The 18,381-nt window shown below is 49.5% G+C and overlaps 1 protein-coding gene across 1 annotated transcript in view; it reads right to left on the bottom strand.

Annotated features, from left to right (window-relative positions):
• LDLR (low density lipoprotein receptor) overlaps positions 1-17,491 on the bottom strand; it is a 42,887-nt gene extending 25,396 nt beyond the window's left edge. Inside the window, exons 1-4 of the mRNA XM_030935879.1 lie at positions 17,157-17,491; positions 5,204-5,326; positions 2,764-2,886; positions 30-410 (exon numbers count right to left, since the gene is read on the bottom strand). Of these exons, the coding sequence (XP_030791739.1) occupies positions 30-410; positions 2,764-2,886; positions 5,204-5,326; positions 17,157-17,223 (694 nt within the window). The 5' untranslated portion in view covers positions 17,224-17,491. The remainder of the gene's footprint in view (positions 1-29; positions 411-2,763; positions 2,887-5,203; positions 5,327-17,156) is intronic.
• Between the last annotated feature and the right edge of the window lie 890 nt (positions 17,492-18,381).

Below are 18,381 nucleotides of genomic sequence, written 5' to 3'. Positions count from 1 at the left end.
AGGCCCCGCCCCTGCGCCCCTGTCCTTACGGCAGTTCTCCTCGTCAGACTTGTCCTTGCAGTCGGGGCCTCCATCACAGCGCCAGCTGGAGTGGATGCACTCGCCACTTCGACAGTGGAACTCGAAGGCCGAGCAGGGGCCACTGTCCCTTTTGGGCACTTCAAGACCCTGACAGCGCTGGGGCCACTCATCCGAGCCATCTTCACAGTCAGGGTCGTTGTCGCAGGCCCACAGCTGGGGGATGCAGGTGGAGCTGTTGCACTGGAAGCTGGCGGGGCCGCAGGTAAGCACCGGGCAGGAGGCCTCGTCCGAGCCGTCCAAGCAGTCCCGGTCTGAGTCACAGACGAACTGCCGGTAGATGCATTTCCCATCGTGGCACCGAAACTCGTCCTGGGAGCACGTCTTGGGGGCTGCGGGGATGGATGGGCTGTGATCACCGTCACCGTGAAGTCTCCCAACACTAGCCCATTCCATAGCCGGGGACGCTGCCCCAGAAAGGCCAGGCTCCTGGAGAGGCGGGCTGGGGAGCAGTCAGGGGCCATGGACTCTGAACCACTGCCCTCTCAGCGCCTCCGTTTCCTCATCTGTACACATCTGCCAGCACTGCTCTGAGGACTGGTGCGTTAATAGGTGTAAAGCTGTTAAACTGAGAGCTGCAAGATCGTGGCACCATGTATAGAATTCCTGCCTTATTCTGGGTTGAGTATCACTTCTCTAAATGAGTGAGCCGAGACTGCACCACTGTACTCCAGCCTGGGCAACAGAGTGAGACTCGGTCTCAAAAAAAAAAAAAAAAAAAAAAAAAAAAACAAGACAGTTGAGGGTAAAGAAACGCAGATTTATTCGAGAAAGTAGGAAAATATCTTGCAAGAAAGCAATGAGCAGGTGAGCAGGTCAGCAAGAGAGGAGCTGACTGCCAGCAGACAATGGCTTGCTGGGGATTTTTTTTTTTTTTTTTTTTGAGAAGTCTCACTCTTGTCCCCCAGGCTGGAGTACGATGGCACGGTCTTAGCTCACTGCAACCTCCACCTCCCAGGTTCAAGTGATTCTCCTGCCTCAGTCTTCCAAGTAGCTGGGACTACAGGCACCTGCCACCATGCCTGGATAATTTTTTTTGTATTTTTAGTAGGGACGGGGTTTTATGATTTTGGCCAGGCTGGTCTCAAACTCCTGACCTCAGATGATCCGCCCACCTCAGCCTCCCAAAGTGCTGGGATTACAGGTGTGAGCCACCACACCTGGCTGCTTGTTGGAGATTTTATAGAATGGTGCTTGTGCTGTGCGCTGAAGAGGGCTTTGTGCAGTCCCTATGATGCCAAGGTTGCAGTGCGCTAACTTGCAATTTTCTATCAGCCGAGGTGTCTGCTGATACCTGGGCACAGGAAGATTGGGAGTTATTTACACAGGAGGGCTATGTGTTCTGGACCATGAAGAAAGGCAGACTTATATAGTTTATCTGCCTTCTTCTTCTTTTTTTTTGAGACGGTGTCTCGCTGTGTTGCCCAGTCTGGAGTGCAGTGGTGCCATCTCGGCTCACTGCAAGCTCCACCTCCTGGGTTCACGCCATTCTCCCGCCTCAGCCTCCCGAGTAGCTGGGACTACAGACACCCGCCACCATGCCCAGCTAATTTTTTGTATTTTTAGTAGAGAAGGGGTTTCACTGTGTTAGCCAAGATAGTCTTGATCTCCTGACCTCCTGATCTGCCTGCCTCGGCCTCCCAAAGTGCTGGGATTACAGACATGAGCCACCATGCCCAGCCTTCTTTTTTTTTTTTTGGAAATAGATTTTCACTCTTGTCCCCTAGGCTGGAGTGCAATGGCGTGATCTTGGCTCACTGCAACCTCTGCCTCCCAGATTCAAGTGATTCTCCTGTCTCAGCCTCCCAACTAGCTGGGATTACAGGCACACACCACCACGCCTGGCTAGTTTTTGTGTTTTTAGTAGAGACGGGGTTTCACCATGTTGGCCAAGATGGCCTTGAACTCCTGACCTCAAGTGATTCACCTGCCTCAGCCTCTCAAAGGGTTGGGATTACAGGCGTGAGCCACTGCACTTGACTCTATCTGCCTTCTTTTATTGCTTTCCCTTGGTTTGACCAGCCTGGCTTTTTTCCTAATTAGGACTCCACACTTAATGGTAAAAATCAAAAATCCAAAATGCTCCAATAAGCATTTTCTTCTAAATGTCAGTGCTCAAGACGTTTCAGAATTTTGGGTGCTCAAGACTTCGAATTTTGTGTTTTTGGATTTGGGATATGCTACTTGTATTAAGACAGCCAAGAAGATGCCCAGTTTCAAAGCCCATTTCCCTTTGGGATTCTTGGCCTTCCTCCTTGGCAGAACTTTCTAGCTTTTTCCCCTTCACGTTACCTGGGTCATTGAGGCGTGGCTAGCAAGTGTCACTATGTGTTCAGCCTCATGGGGCGGGGATCACGGGATCACGGGGATCATGGGATCACAGGGATCCCGGCCACTGGGGATCACAGTGGCTTGCCAGTGTGTGTGCCAGGTGGCCAGCCCTTGGCAGGGATGGCCTCCCTGACTCTGCGTGACAAAACGAAGGGGTGGCACTATCCCTGGTCTGTAATGCCTCCTGATCAGGAAGGGATTTGAGGGGCAGACGAGGCTTGGTATGAGCCCCCAACAGATGGAGCCCAGTTCAGGGCAGCTGCCTTGCAGCTTGAGCAGGACCCTGTAGAGACAAAGTCAGACCACTCCCCAGGACCCAGATGGGCTCAATAGTAAAGGCAGGGCCACACTTACGACAGTCTTGCTCGTCTGATCCGTTCTCACAGTCCACTTCGCCATCACACCTCCAGAACTGAGGAATGCAGCGGTTGACACGGCCCCCACAGCTGAAGTCCCCAGATTTGCAGGTGACAGACACTATAGAAGAGACAGGATTGAACTGTCACTCAAAGCAAAGACCCACTGAGGCTGAGCACAGTGACTCACGCCTGTAATCTCAGCACTTTGGGAGGCCAAGGCGAGTAGATCACCTGAGGTCAGGGGTTCAAGACCAGCCTGGTCAACATGGTGAAACCCCGTCTCGACTAAAAATACAAAAATTAGCTGGGTGTGGTGGTAGGTGCCTAGAGTCCCAGCTACTCGGGAGGCTGAGGCAGGAGAATCACTTGAACCTGGGAGGCGGAGGTTGCAGTGAGCCGAGATCACGCCACTGCACTCCAGCCTGGGTGGCAGAGTGAGACTCCGTCACAAGACAAAAAAAAAAAAAAAAAAGACCCACTGGCCTCGCCAATTTTCTCTTTGCAAAGGAAAACCCCAGAACTTTGAAGAGAATGCCAATCCCACTTTTTTTTTTTTTTAGTAGAGATGAAGTTTCATCATGTTGACCAGGCTGGTCTCAAACTCATGGCCTCAAGTGATCTGCCCACCTCAGCCTCCCAAAGTGCTGGGATTCTAGGCATGAGCCACCATGTCTGGCCTCCCAATCATTTAAAAAAAAAAAACAAAATACGGCCGGGCGCGGTGGCTCAAGCCTGTAATCCCAGCACTTTGGGAGGCCGAAACGGGTGGATCACGAGGTCGGGAGATCGAGACCATCCTGGTGAACACGGTGAAACCCCATCTCTACTAAAAAATACAAAAAACTAGCCGGGCGAGGTGGCGGGCGCCTGTAGTCCCAGCTACTAGGGAGGCTGAGGCAGGAGAATGGCGTGAACCCGGGAGGCGGAGGTTGCAGTGAGCTGAGATCCAGCCACTGCACTCCAGCCTGGGCCACAGAGCGACACTCCGTCTCAAAAAAAAAAAAAAAAAAAATATGGGCCGGGCACGGTGGCTCACGCCTGTAATCCCAGCACTTTGGGAAGCCAAAGCAGGTGGATCACGAGGTCAGGAGATTGAGACCATCCTGGCTAACACAGTGAAACCCTGTCTGTGCTAAAAATACAAAAAATTAACTGGGCGTGGTAGCAGGCACCTGTAGTCCCAGCTACTTGGGAGGCTGAGGCAGGAGAATGGCATGAACTCAGGAGGCAGAGCTTGCAGTGAGCCAAGATTGCACCACTGCACTCCAGCCTGGGCAACACAGCAAGACTAAGACTCCGTCTCAAAAAAAAAAAAACCCAAATATTTATTTATTATTTATTTTTTAGAGATAGGGTCTAGCCATGTCACCCAGGTGGCCCTCAAACTCCTGGGCTTTATAAAGGAATCTTTCTGCCTTTCTGCCTCAGCCTCTCAAGTACACAAGCCATTGTGTCCGGCCAAGCCTACCCCTTTATGGGTCAAAACAGAGGGCATTTAATGGAGCTTGTTAAAAATTGGACATTATAGGGCCGGGCGCGGTGGCTCAAGCCTGTAATTCCAGCACTTTGGGAGGCCGAGACGGGCGGATCACGAGGTCAGGAGATCGAGACCATCCTGGCGAACACGGTGAAACCTCGTCTCTACTAAAAATACAAAAACTAGCCGGGCAAGGTGGCGGGCGCCTGTAGTCCCAGCTACTCGGGAGGCTGAGGCAGGAGAATGGCGTAAATCCGGGAGGCGGAGCTTGCAGTGAGCTGAGATCTGGCCACTGCACTCCAGCCCGGGCGACAGAGCGAGACTCCGCCTCAAAAAAAAAAAAAAAAAAAAAAATTGGACATTAGGCTGAGTGCAGTGGCTTACACCTGTAATCCCAATACTTTGGGAGGTCGAGGCAAGAGAATCGCTTGAGCCCAAGAGGTCAAGGCTGCAGTGAGGTATGACTGTGCCACTGGACTCCAGCCTGGGCAACAGAATTAGACTCCATCTCTTAACAACAACAACAACAAAAAAGACATTAGGTTATGCAAAGTTTTGGACTGAGATAGCGGTGGTGGCCACACAGCACAGCATTGCAAATGTATTAATGCCACTGAGCTGGTTAATTTCATGTTATGTGAAATTCACATCAATGGAAAAAAAGCCATTTAATGGCTTTAAGGAAAGCTCCAATAATTCATTCTCTCCCCACCTCCTAATTAATGATTGGATACATCAAAATCCCCTGGCCACTTTTCCAGTTGCCATCATCAAAAAGGGGTTAAGAATTGTGTCACAGGCCAGGTGTGGTGCCTGTAGTCCCAGCACTTTGGGAGGCCGAGGCCAGAGGATCACTTGAGACCAGAAATTCAAGACCAGCCTGGCCAACATGGCAAAACCCTGTCTCTATTACCAAAAAAAAAAAAAAAAAAGTGCATCATGCCCAAAGGGAACTCACAGCACGTCTCTTGGGACTCATCAGAGCCATCCTGGCACTCAGCGGTGCCATCGCAGACCCACTTGTAGGAGATGCATTTCCCGTCTTGGCACTGGAACTCGTTTCTCTCACATCTGTCGCCCACTGAGAGAGAGGAAAAGGAGAAAGGGTCTAGTCAACGCCAGAATCCGAAACTGACCACGTTTCCTGTGTCTGTTTCCTGCCAACTATAGAATTAACCAGAAATATCATCCAGTTAGGAACAGTCTGATTCCCAGGAAATTAAGCAACCAAAACAACTGAAATTTTATGAACCCCAAAATACAGTGGAGGACACAAGGAAGACACCCAAGAGAGACAGACACTTGTCAACAAAGGCTGCTGTTGTTGATTCCAAAACATGGGCTCCATATTTTGTTGATTCCAAATTAGAACTTCCATGCACATTCATAAAGAAAGGAAGAGTATTTAGCATATTAAAAACCTGTACTGCAGCTGGGCGCGGTGGCTCACACCTGTAATCCCAGCACTTTGGGAGACCAAGGTGGGCAGATCACCTGAGGTTGGGAGTTTGAGACCAGCCTCGCCAACATGGTGAAACCACATCTCTATTAAAAATACAAAATTAGCTGGGCGTGGTGGCACATGCCTCTAATCCCAGCTACTCAGGAGGCTGAGGCAGGAGAATCACTTGAACCCAGGAAGCGAAGGTTGTGGTGAGCTGAGATGGCACCATTGCACTCCAGCCTGGGCAACAAGAGCAAAACTCCATCTCAAAAAAAAACCTGTACTGCCCAGGCGAGTTGGCTCATGCCTGTAATCCCAGCACTTTGGGAGGCAAAGGTGGGTGGATTGCTTGAGCCCAGGAGTAGGAGACCAGCCTGGACAACATAGTGAGGCCCTTATCTATCATAATTTTTGAAAAGTTAAAACAAACAAAACCTGTGCTGTTCTATCCACCTGACCATTAAAAAAACAAAAACAAAAAACTTGTAAACAGTCATAAAGAAAACTCACAGACACAGCATAATCATTAAGGTGAAAGAAAACTTGAGTTTTCTTCAGTAGGTAGGGAAGAAATACTTAGATAAAGAATAATGAGAAATTATAAATGTAGAGGTCAGAGAACACAAATTTAGCAGTGAAGATAATCATGTATCTGAAGATCAGATCAAAAGAAAGGGGAGAGAAACATTAACAAAAGATACAATAAGAGAAAACTTTTCCTTAGAAAACCAAGACTTGGGCCGGGCGCAGTGGCTCAAGCCTGTAATCCCAGCACTTTGGGAGGCCGAGACGGGCGGATCACGAGGTCAGGAGATCGAGACCATCCTGGCTAACATGGTGAAACCCCGTCTCCACTAAAAATACAAAAAACTAGCCGGGCGACGTGGCGGGCGCCTGTAGTCCCAGCTACTCGGGAGGCTGAGGCAGGAGAACGGCGTGAACCCGGGAGGCGGAGCTTACAGTGAGCTGAGATCCGGCCACTGCACTCCAGCCTGGGCGGCAGAGCTAGACTCCACCTCAAAAAAAAAAAAAAAAAAAAAAAAAGAAAACCAAGACTTGGATTATTACATGAAAATGAGAACAAAATAATTGTTTGGAAAATTTCCCAAAACACACTTACACCTTGGAAAAGAGATCAAAATCTTATTGAATGTATTTAGTTTTCTTCTATCTTCTTTTCTTTGAGACAGGGTCTCACTCTAGAGTGATCAGTGGAGCGATCATGGCCCATGCAGCCTCAAACTCTGAGGCTCAGGCAGTCTTCCCATCTCAGCCCCCTAAGTAGTTGGGACTAAAAGCGCTCACCACCATGCCCAGCTAATTTTTTTACTTTTTGTAGAGATGGGGTCTTACTATGTTACCTAGGCTAGTTTTGAACTCTTGGGCTCAAGCAATCCTCCCACCTCAGCCTCCCAAAGTGTTATGATTATGGGTATAAGCCACCACGCTCGGCCTGTATTTAGTTTTATATATTAAATTTGGATTTAGAATATACTTTTTTTTTTCTTTTTTTGAGACATAGCTTCACTCTGTCACCCAAACTGGAGTGCAGTGGCAGGGTCATGGCTTACTGCAGCCTGGATTGAACCTCGTGGGCTCAAGTGATCCTCTTGCCTCAGCCTCCTAAATAAATGGGACTACAGGCTCATGCCACCATGCCCCAGCTAATGTTAGAATTTTTTGTAGAGATGTGGTCTCACTATGTTGCCCAGGCTGGTCTCAAACTCCTAAAGTGATCCTCCCTCCTCAGCCTCCCAATATGCTGGGATTACAGGCACGAGCCACTACACTGGACCCTCTAATACCTTTCTATGAAAGATTCTAGTTCTGTGAACTAGAATCAAAGCAACTTTTATAAATCAAAGTAGAAACTTTGATTCCCTATGTAAACTAAAACAATAAAGGCAATAACAAACTATTATTATTATTGTTGTTGTTTTTTTGAGACAGAGTCTCACTCTGTCACCCAGGCTGGAGTGCAGTGGTGCAATCTCGGCTCACCACAACCTCTGCCTCCCAGATTCAAGCGATTCTCCTGCCTCAGCCTCCCGAGTAGCTGGGGCTCACTGGCAACTGCCACCATGCCTGGGTAATTTCTTGTATTTTAGTAGAGATGGAGTTTCACTATATTGGCCAGGCTGGCCTTGAACTCCTGACCAAAGTGCTGGGATTCTAGATGGGAGCCACCGTGCCCGGCTGCAATAACAAATTATGATTGCTTATCTCAGCATGCACTATGCATTTATTATTACTATAATAAGGTAATAAGACCAAGAAGAAAAAAAAATCTGCCTTTTTTTAAAATTTTATTTTCTTTTTGACACAGAGTCTTACTCTGTCGAGTGCAATGGTGTGATCTCAGCTCACTGCAAACCTCTGCCTCTGGGTTCAAGTGATTCTCCTGCCTTAGCTTCCCAAGTGGCTGGGAATACAGGCGCGTGCCACCACACCCAGCTAATTTTTGTATTTTTTGTAGAGACGGGGTTCACCATGTTGCCCAGGCTGGTCTCGAATTCCTGACCTCAAGTGATCCACCTGTCTCAGTCTCTCAGTGCTGGGATTATGGGTATGAGCCACCACAGCCGGCCAAGTGTGCCTTTTATCTTTGTGAAGATGTAACAGATGCTCTCCAGGAAAATCACATACAAGGGTTTTTTTTTGTTTTTTTGTTTTTTGTTTTTGAGACAGAGTCTTGTTCTGTTGCCCAGACTAGAGTGCAGTGGTGTGATCTTGACTCACTGTAACCTCCGCCTCCCGGGTTCAAGCGACTCTCCTGCCTTAACCCTTCCAAGTAGCTGGGACTACAGGCGCCCGCCACTGTGCCTAGCCACATATGTACATCGATAACTTCTGACCGATGGTTGAATCTTTGGGAGGCCGAGGTGGGTGGATCACCAGGTCAGGAGATCGAGACTCGGGAAGCTGAGGCAGCAGAATTGCTTGAATGAAGGAGGTGGAGGTTGCAGAGCCAAGATTACACCACTGCACTCCAGGCTGGCAACAGAGCGAGATTCTGCCTCAAAAAAAAAAAAAAAGAAAAAAGAAAAGAAACTATGACCACATTGCCAGGTGCAGTAGCTCACGCCTGTAATCCCAACATTTTGGGAGGCAGAAACAGGATTGTTTGAGCCCAGGAGTTCTAGACTGGCCTGGGCAACATACCAAGACCCCATCTCTACAAAATAAAAAAAAGAATAATTAAAAAAAAAAATAGGCCGGGCACGGTGGCTCACGCCTGTAATCCCAGCACTTTGGGAGGCTGAGGCGGGCGGATCACGAGGTCAGGAGATGGAGACCACGGTGAAACCCCGTCTCTACTAAAGATACTAGAAATTAGCTGGGCGAGGTGGCGGGCACCTGTAGTCCCAGCTAATCGGGAGGCTGAGACGGGAGAATGGCGTGAACCCGGGAGGCAGAGCTTGCAGTGAGCTGAGATCGTGCCATTGCACTCCAGCCTGGGCGACTCAGCGAGACTCTGTCTCAAAAAAAAAAGAATATATGATTGCATCTTCTATGATAATCCTTTCAGCAGGCAGAGCCTAATTCCTGTCCCCTGGAGTAGCACTGGACTTCTGATAGGAAAATGTAGAGGTGACGGCGAGTGGCTTCTGAGCCTAGTTCATGGCCATGCTCATTGTTGGATCGACTTACTCCAGGGGAGGCCAGCTGCATGTCATGAGTCCACTCAAGCATCTGGAGGGAGAGCTCCATGGAACAGGGAACTGAGGCCTCCAGCCAAGAGCCACTGAGTGCCCCGTCATGGAAGTGGATCCTTCAACCCCAGCCAAGCCTTCCTATGCCTGCGGCTTCTGAAAATATGTTTTCCTCTTCTGCCAATATTTTGATTGCAACTTCATGAGAGACCCTGAGCTGGAACCATCTAACTGTGCTGCTTCCAAATTCCTGGCACACAAAAACTGAGAAATCATGAAAGTGTTGTTTTAAGCCACTATGTTTTGGGCTAATTTGAGGTGTAGCCAGAAATGAGTCATTTCCTCCTTTAAGCACAGTTGAAACTGAGCTGTAGGTAATTCATATACAACCTAACTTTAAAGGGGTATCTATGTCTTTTTTTCTTTCTCTTTTGGACACAGGGTCTCAGTCTGTCGCCCAGGTTGGAGTGCAGTGGCATGACTGAGGCTCGCGGCAGCCTCGACCTCCCAGGTTTGCACGATCCTCCTGCCTCAGCCTAACTGAGCAGCTGTGACTAGACAGGTACACCATCACACTCAGCTAACTTTTTGTTTTTATTTTTTGCAGAGACAGGGGTCTCACTATGTTGCCCAGGCTGGTCTCAAACTCCTGGGCTCAAGCGACCCACCCACCCATTTCGGCCTCCCAAAGTGCTAGGATTACAGGCATGAGCCACTGCATCCAGCCCCCTTTAGCCATTTCCACTTTGATAGTTGACCCAGCACATTCATGTAGATCCCCTGAAAGTCAGAGTAGTAAGGGAAGGTTAGATAGACACTCCTGGGCTTCAGTGGCTTTCCAGGTCATTTAACTAGAACAACTTGAGTAACTGACTTAATCCTTCTAGGACTCAGTTTCCTGATCTGTAAAATGGGGGAGAATGGCAATCTCTACTTCCTAGAGGGTGTTTTGAGAATTAAAGAACAGGGCCGGGCGCGGTGGCTCAAGCCTGTAATCCCAGCACTTTGGGAGGCCAAGACGGGCAGATCACGAGGTCAGGAGATCGAGACCATCCTGGCTAACACAGTGAAACCCTGTCTCTACTAAAAAAATACAAAAAACTAGCCGGGCAACGTGGTGGGCGCCTGTAGTCCCAGCTACTCGGGAGGCTGAGGCAGGAGAATGGCGTAAACCCGGCAGGCGGAGCTTGCAGTGAGCTGAGATCCGGCCACTGCACTCCAGCCTGGGCGACAGAGTGAGACTCCATCTCAAAAAAAAAAAGAAAAAGAGAATTAAAGAACGGAACAGGCTGGGCACGGTGACACGTTTGTAATCTCAGCATTTTGGGAGGCCGAAGTGGGCAGATCACCTGAGTTCAGGAGTTCGAGACCAGCCTGACCAACATGGTGAAACCCCGTCTTCACTAAAAATACAAAAATTAGCCGGGCGTGGTGGCACCTGCCTGTAATCCCAGCTGTTCAGGTGGCTGAGGCAGGAGAATCACTTGAACCCGAATGCCTGTAATCCCAGCTACTCGGAAGGCTGAAACACGAGAATCATTTGAACCCAGGAGGCAGAGGCTGCAGTGAGCCCAGATTGTGCCACTGCACTCCAGCCTGGGCAACAGAGCGAGACTCTGTCAAAAAAAAAAAAAAAAAAAAAAAAAAAAAAAAGAAAGAAAAAGAAAAAAGGGAAGGAAGAGAGAAGAAAATGAGTTGAGCTTTGGAATCTGTTGTGGTCACAAACTGATAATTCTCTTGCCCAACTACAGATCTGTGTGGGATGTCTCATTGGAGGTGCTTTGACAATACTGTGCACACCCCACTGAGTCACAGCTCAATTTCGATTGTGCTTAAAGGAGGAAATGACTCATTTCTTGTGCTGACACACCGGGTGGGCAAAAAGCAATTGAGATCCAGGAGGTTTGAGATTCCAGGAGGTTTGAGATTCCAGGAGGTTTGCAATAAATAAAAAGGAAAGTTGCGCCAGAGGCGTTGGTGATAAAGATCTTAGGGGAGGAGTCTCTGATCACCCCACTAGGTGACGGCAGCTTTGGTGACCACTAATCCAATGCTCTCACCTCCTTCCCTCTGTATAAGGGCCCAGCTTACAAACTAAATGTGCCACTGGGTAGACTGGGAATGTCAGTAACACCTGAAGGTCCTTTAAGGAGGGATAAAGAGCAATAAAAAACTTTCCCTGAGGAAAAACAAAATCTTTTCCTGAACCTCAAGCTCTCCCCTGACTATTATTCTCCAAATATTTGCTGGCCACAGGTGGCTCAAGACTGCACCCATGAGAGGACCTCACAATGACCTATTTCTGTGATCTAACACCTGGGCACCTCTCCAGACAGTGTTTCAAAAGTGGATTTCCCCAGCACTTAGGGAGACGGAGGAGGGAGGATTGCTTGAGCCCAGGAGTTTGAGACCAGTCTGGGCAACGTAGTGAGACCCTCATCTCTACAAAAAATACAAAACTTGGCCGGGCGCGGTGGCTCAAGCCTGTAATCCCAGCACTTTGGGAGGCCGAGACGGGCGGATCACGAGGTCAGGAGATCAAGACCATCCTGGCTAACATGGTGAAACCCCGTCTCTACTAAAAATACAAAAAGCTAGCCGGGCGACCTGGCGGGCGCCTGTAGTCCCAGCTACTCGGGAGGCTGAGGCAGGAGAATGGCGTGAACCCAGGAGGCGGAGCTTGCAGTGAGCTGAGATCCGGCCACTGCACTCCAGCCTGGGCGACAGAACGAGACTCCGTCTCAAAAAAAAAAAAAAAAAAAAAAAAAAAAATACAAAACTTAGCCAGGCATGGTGGCACACACCTGTAATCCCAGCTACTTGGGAGGCTGAGTGGGGAGGATGGCTTAAGCTTGGGAGGTCGAGGCTGCAGTGACCTGCACTCCAGCCTGGGCAGGAGACCCTGTGTCAAAAAATAAAAACAAACAAACAAACAAAAATAATTTAAACTTAGCTGGCAGTGGCCTGGTGTGGTGGCTCATGCCTATAATCCCAGCACTTTGGGAGGCCGAGGTGGGTGGATCACCTGAGGCTGGAGTTCTAGAACAGCCTGAACCAACATGGAGAAACCCCATCTCTACTAAAAATACAAAATTAGCTGGGCGTGGTGGTGCGTGCCTGTAATCCCAGCTACTCCGGTGGCTGAGGCAGGAGAATTGCTTGAACCGGGAGGCAGAGGTTGCGGTGAGCCGAGATCGCATCATTGCACTCCAGCCTGGGCAACAAGAACAAAACTCTTTCTCAATAAATGAATAAATAAATAAACAAATAAATAAACAAACTTAGCTGGGAGTGGTGACACATGCCTGTAGTCCTAGCTACTCAGGAGGATGAGAGAGGAGGATCAGTTGAGTGCAGAAGCTGGAGGCTGCAGTGAGCTATGACTGCACACTTCAGCCTGGGTGACAGGGCAAGACCCTTCCTTCGAAAAATAAAGGGGGATTTTACTGCAACAGGCGCAGCTAGACAGCAGTTGCCTGCAAAATGAGCTCCCTTGGCCTAGCTAGTGGGGACATGGCTCAGCAACAGAATAGTACTGAGTGAGAGCACATCAGGGAGGTGTCCTCACAGTTGCTGCCCTTCCCAAGCAAGGGGACAAAGCCAGTCCTGTTCCAAACATGACCAGCCCAATGAAACCGCACCTCTTTCTTATTCTTTCAAGCAAGGTTGGCATTTTTCTTATTAGACCATTTGAATTTCAGGAAAAGCGAATTAGGCCAGGTGTGGTGGCTCACGCCTATAATCTCAGCACTTTGGGAGGCCAAGGTGGGCAGCTCACCCGAGGTCAGGAGTTCGAGACCAGTCTGGCCAACATGGCAAAACCCTGTCTCTACTAAAAGTACAAAATTAGCCAGGTATGGTGGCGGGTGCCTGTATCCCAGCTACCCAGGAGGCTGAGACATGAGAATCGCTTGAACCCAGAGGCGGAAGTTGCAATAGCTGAGATTGCCTGGGTGACCGAGCGAGACTCTATTTCAAAAAAAAAAAAAAAAAGGAAGCAAACTAGAGCATGGATCCCCAGATTTTTCTCATGCTAAGGATGCCTAAAAAGCACTGAGCTCCTCTCAAAAAACCAAAAACAAAAACACAAAAAGGCCGAGTGTGGTGGCTCATGCCTGTAATCCCAGCACCCTGGGAGGCCGAGGCGGGCGGATCATGAGGTCAGGAGTTCGAGGCCAGCCTGGCCAATATGGTAAAACCCCGTCTCTACTAAAAATACAAAAATTAGCCAGGTGTGGTGGCGCGCACCTGTAGTCCCAGCTACTCGGGAGGCTGAGGCAGAAGAATCACTTGAACCTGGGTGGCAAAGGTTGCAGTGAGCCGAGATTGCGCCACTGCATTTCAGCCTGGGTGACAGAGCAAGACTCCGTCTCAAAACAAACAAACAAACAAAAAAAAACAAAAAAAAAACCTCTATAAATTCTAGTCCTCTAGCCCCCCGATCTCTCAAGTCACGAGTGACAAGTCAGGAACAGTTATCGAAACAGAAAGAATACACATTTCTGCTTTTTACCCCAGCACACAAATGAGGTGGTGAATGCTTTCGATGTTTTCTTTCCTCGTGCTACTGAAAACAGTTGTACGAGGAAATCCACAATTGCAGCTAGAATAATTTCCTTGAAGGGGAGACAAACAAACAAAAATCCCCTGGCTGGAGGGAACAGAGCTAGCTGAAAATGAATGAGAAATCAGTTGATCAGCTGGCACGGTGGGTGGGTCACACCTGTAATCCCAGCACTTTGGGAGGCCGAGGTGGGTGGATCACGAGGTCAGGAGTTCGAGACCAGCCTGGCCAACATGGTGAAACCTCATCTCTACTACAAATACAAAAGTTAGCTGGGCATGGTGGCAGGCACCTATAATCCCAGCTAGTTCGGAGGCTGAGGCAGGAGAATTGCTTGAACCCAGGAGGCGGGGTTGGCAGTGAGCCAAGATTGCGCCATGCACTCCAGCCTGGGTGACAGAGTGAGACTCTGACTCAAAAAAAAAAAGAAAAGAAAAGAAAAGAAAAGAAAAGAAAAGAAATCAATTGATCAGCGCTTCTTTCCAAACGAGGTGGGTATTTTCCGCAGAGTGATCTCAGTGATTGATTTTGTTTCCGGGAGAGAGAGCCTGTCACTGTTTGCTGCTGGTCAGTTACATCTGCAGCCTCTTAGCAACAAAAGGCTATTTGCTTGACATTTGGGACAGAGTGTGGAAAGCAAAAAGGACATCAAAAAGCCCATCAAAAAAAAAAAAAAAAAAAGTCCATCAAAGCACCCATCAAAGCAAGCAACAACAGACCCATCTAGAACTGGATCTTATCAGGGAGGAAGTCTACAGATAAGAGCAGGAATGAGGAAGAGAATTCCCTACAGGTTTTCAGTCTCAACAAACACTGTTTTTTCCCAGTGTTCCCTGGAAGATAGGTATGTCCGGAAATGACAAGGGAATCACCCTGGGGCTCGCTAAAGCAAACAACTCCCTTACTCAAGTTTGGGTGAGCCATTGACATGTTTGGAGCTGCGCTCACCACTGTTGCCTAATTTTGATCTAGCTCACCACTGTTGCCTAATTTTGATCTAAGTGTTCAGATTCCAACAACTTCCCTTCGTAAAGGAAATGACAAGAAACTCCCCCTGGATATGCCTTGAAGCCAGCTGGAGCGTGAGGTGGCGCAGCTAGGAGTGCTAGAAACACACATCACCAAGCTCTCAGAAGTCTGGAGGAAAACCTCAGGGGTGTGGTCTCCTTGACAACAGAAAAAACATCACATTCTCAGCCACCCCGTGAGAGAGACAACTAAAGTGATGAATGAACAAGGTCTGGCTTAAGACTCCCTTAACATTTTCTCTTAAGGAAGAGGTTGATTGGTGAGTGAAATACACGTTAATCCAGTGCCTCTCTTTCTTTTGTAAAACTGGGTGGCAGAATGTTTGCAATAATCGTCATCCCTGGTGGGGCGCGGTGGTTCACTCCTGTAACCCCTACACTTTGGGAGGCTGAGATAGGAGGATCGCTTGAGGCCAGGAGTTCAAGACCAGCCTGAGCAACAAAGCGAGACCTCATCTCTACAAAAAGTTAAAAAAAAAATAAAAATAAAAATAAAAAAACAATCATCCGTATATCACTGCACCCTCCCTCCCTCCCTCTCTGGCCTCCCAGAGGAAACCGGTGTGTTAGTTACAGCATGAATTTCAAGGCAGTTCAAAGCTCTCCCCTCCAGTCAAAGCCAACCCCCTTGTCAATTAAAAAAAAGTTTCCTGCAATCCTTGTGTTCATCAGGCAATCCCAATCCTTTTCTAGGTTGGGCTGGTTCTCAGGAGGGAAAGGGCCATGTAGCTATTGTCTAGGGCGAGACTCTCTCTCTGCAACTAATTTAAAGCCACCGAAAAAGCTCTAACTCAGGATCATGCACCAACCAGCCTCTTGTGGAAATCTAAAATCTAATTCATTTCACCCAGAGGAAAAATCGCCACTTGGACAGGTGAACCGAAGCCATTCACAACCTCTGAAAAAGCGAGGCCACCCCAAGGGGTCGGAAGATCTCGGCTTCAGACCAAGGAGGTAGATTCTGAGGCAACGTTTCAGCCTTGGAAGGAACCGAGGCCTTGAGGGTGGTCGGGGGCCCCTATGTGAACTTGACCGGGGCTGGCGGGGCGAGGGCGGCCCCCAGGACAAGGTGGGGATGGAGGTCTCGCCACAGAGCACAGCAGAAACCGGGGCCTTCGCCGGGAGGGCCCGGGCGAACGGAGGGCGACTCGTGTATGTCGCGGAGGCGGCTCCGGGAACCCGGGACTTGTCGCCGCCTTTGTGACAGGAACCACGGAGGAACGTAAGGCCTCCCAGGCTGCCGCCTCGCCCCGGACAAGGTGCGGCTGCGACTTCCGCGCCAGCCCCGCCCAGCTAGTACACAATCCCCGCCCCCCAGACGCCCGCCTCCGCCTCCCATTGGATGAGGGGAGTGGCTCGAGGGTCGCCTGTTCGGACTGTGCCCAATGGAATTCGGGAGGTGGGTCAAAGGGGCGGGGACAGAGGCGGGAGGGGGTGGCCCCCGGTCCGGAGCACGCGGCGGAATCCGGGAACTGCACCCAACCTAGGGTGGCAGTGGCGCCCTGGGGTCGCGCAAAGCGGTCCTCGCCCGCGAGGACCTCCAGGCTGGACATCTAGTCTCCAGTCGCGCGACTCTCGCCCCCAGAAGGACTTAAGCGGGGAGAAGGGGGGAAGTGGTCCCTTCTTTTAGAACTGGAGGTCCCCACACCCCGCTCTGAGTTAGAAGAGGAGATCCCGGCCGGGCGCGGTGGCTGACGCCTGTAATCCCAACACTTTGGGAGGCCGAGGCGGGCAGATCACCTCAGGTCAGGAGTTCGAGACCAGCCTGGCCAAACTGGTTAAACCGCGTCTCTACTAAAAGTACAAAAATTAGCCGGGCATGGTGGTTGGGCGCCTGTAATCCCAGCTACTCGGGAGGCTGAGACAGGAGAATTGCTTAAACCCGGGAGGTGGAGGTTGCAGAGAGCAGTGATCGTGCCACTGCACTCCATCCTGGGCGATAGAGCTAGACTCCGTCTCAAAAATAAAGAAGAGGAAGGTGTCCCTTACCTGGTGGAGACTTGGGGGAGAGCCGTGCCCCCTTTCCCTTAAATCCCTCAGACACCTCCCGACCTTCGCGCTGTACTCAGCGCCCCCTCCAGCCGTTTGGGAAGGACCCCGTGCCATTACCCTACAAGTCTTCCAGGGATGGAGTGATTATTTTTACCCAAAAAAAATAAATTCCCAAGGGGTCCCCCGGGGGTTCCCTCTCGCCCTACGCGGGCGCCTGGAGCAAGCCTTACCTGCAGCCTCCGCCGCGGCGAGGAGGAAGGCGACGGTCCAGCGCAGTTTCCAGCCCCAGGGCCCCATTCTCGCAGCCTCTGCCAGAAAGTGTCCCGACCCGGATCAGGACCCGCTGTGTCCTCGCTGGAAACTCTGGCTTCCCGCGATTGCACGCGGGGGCCCACGTCATTTAGAGCATTTCAACCTGAGGTTTCTAGCAGGGGGAGGAGTTTGCAGTGGGGTGATTTTCAAATGTCTTCACCTCACTGCGAGAGGAGGAGTTTCGAACGGCTGATGTGACATCGGCTTTTTAACCCGTGAAGCTCTGATTCCCACTCCAGTCTTTTGAATGTTGCCAGGGCAGGCGAGTTGATTTGCTGTATTCGGGTCTCCGGTGAAGAGCTGACTTCCCCCCAAAATTAGAAATGCATCTTCTGAAAGATCTCCCTGAAATTTCTCCATGTTTAACTGTTAATATGTTGTTGTTTTTGTCCACAGAAGGATAATAGCATCCTTTCAAAATCCTCCAATAGCCTAATGCCAATCCCCTCTCTGCCTCAAAAGGAAAACACTAGAAATGTTGGGAACTTCCGCCACTCTTTATATTTGCCTTTTCCTTTCTAGGAATTGTATATAGATTTTTAGCTTACTTTCGTTGTATATTGTTTTTACATGGTTATTCCAAATCACCTTATAAGCACTGATCAATAAGGAATTTAAATAAAATCTTCACAAAAGTACAGCCAAAAAAATTTTTTTTTGTTTTTGTGGGATCCTGCCTTTGGATGAATTATCAGTATAAACATCTGAAAAATCAATTGTACAGATACCCGGAGTCTGGACATAAATATTGATTTCTCCCTTTAGGAGAAGGAGTTGAACAAACAGAAGGGGCGGCTTCCTCCCCCTCAAAGCAAAATCAAAACAAAACACGGCTTTCACAGTTGAACTTGACCCCCTAAGCCACAGAGAGCTGGTGGAGACCAACTTTTAGAATTGAGTCTCTTTGGGGACTCATGGGATTGCCAGAGACCTCGTGCCAAGAAGGCACGTGTGAGAAACTTGCCTGAACCCCACACAGGGCTGGGCAGTCTTGGTGGTTTTCCCCAGGAATGAGCTGGATTTCTCTGGGGTTTTGCAGACTGACTTTGGCAGGGAGTGCTAACCTCTCAGCAGGATTTTAGGGAAACCTAGGGGACGAGGCAGAAAAGAGACAAACTGAACTCTCAGAAGGAAAAAAAAAAG

Source organism: Rhinopithecus roxellana, chromosome 8, assembly GCF_007565055.1.
Source record: "Rhinopithecus roxellana isolate Shanxi Qingling chromosome 8, ASM756505v1, whole genome shotgun sequence".
Lineage (NCBI taxonomy): Eukaryota > Metazoa > Chordata > Mammalia > Primates > Cercopithecidae > Rhinopithecus > Rhinopithecus roxellana.
Note: the sequence above shows the minus strand (reverse complement) of the source record. Positions and strands in the feature narration are given on the sequence as shown.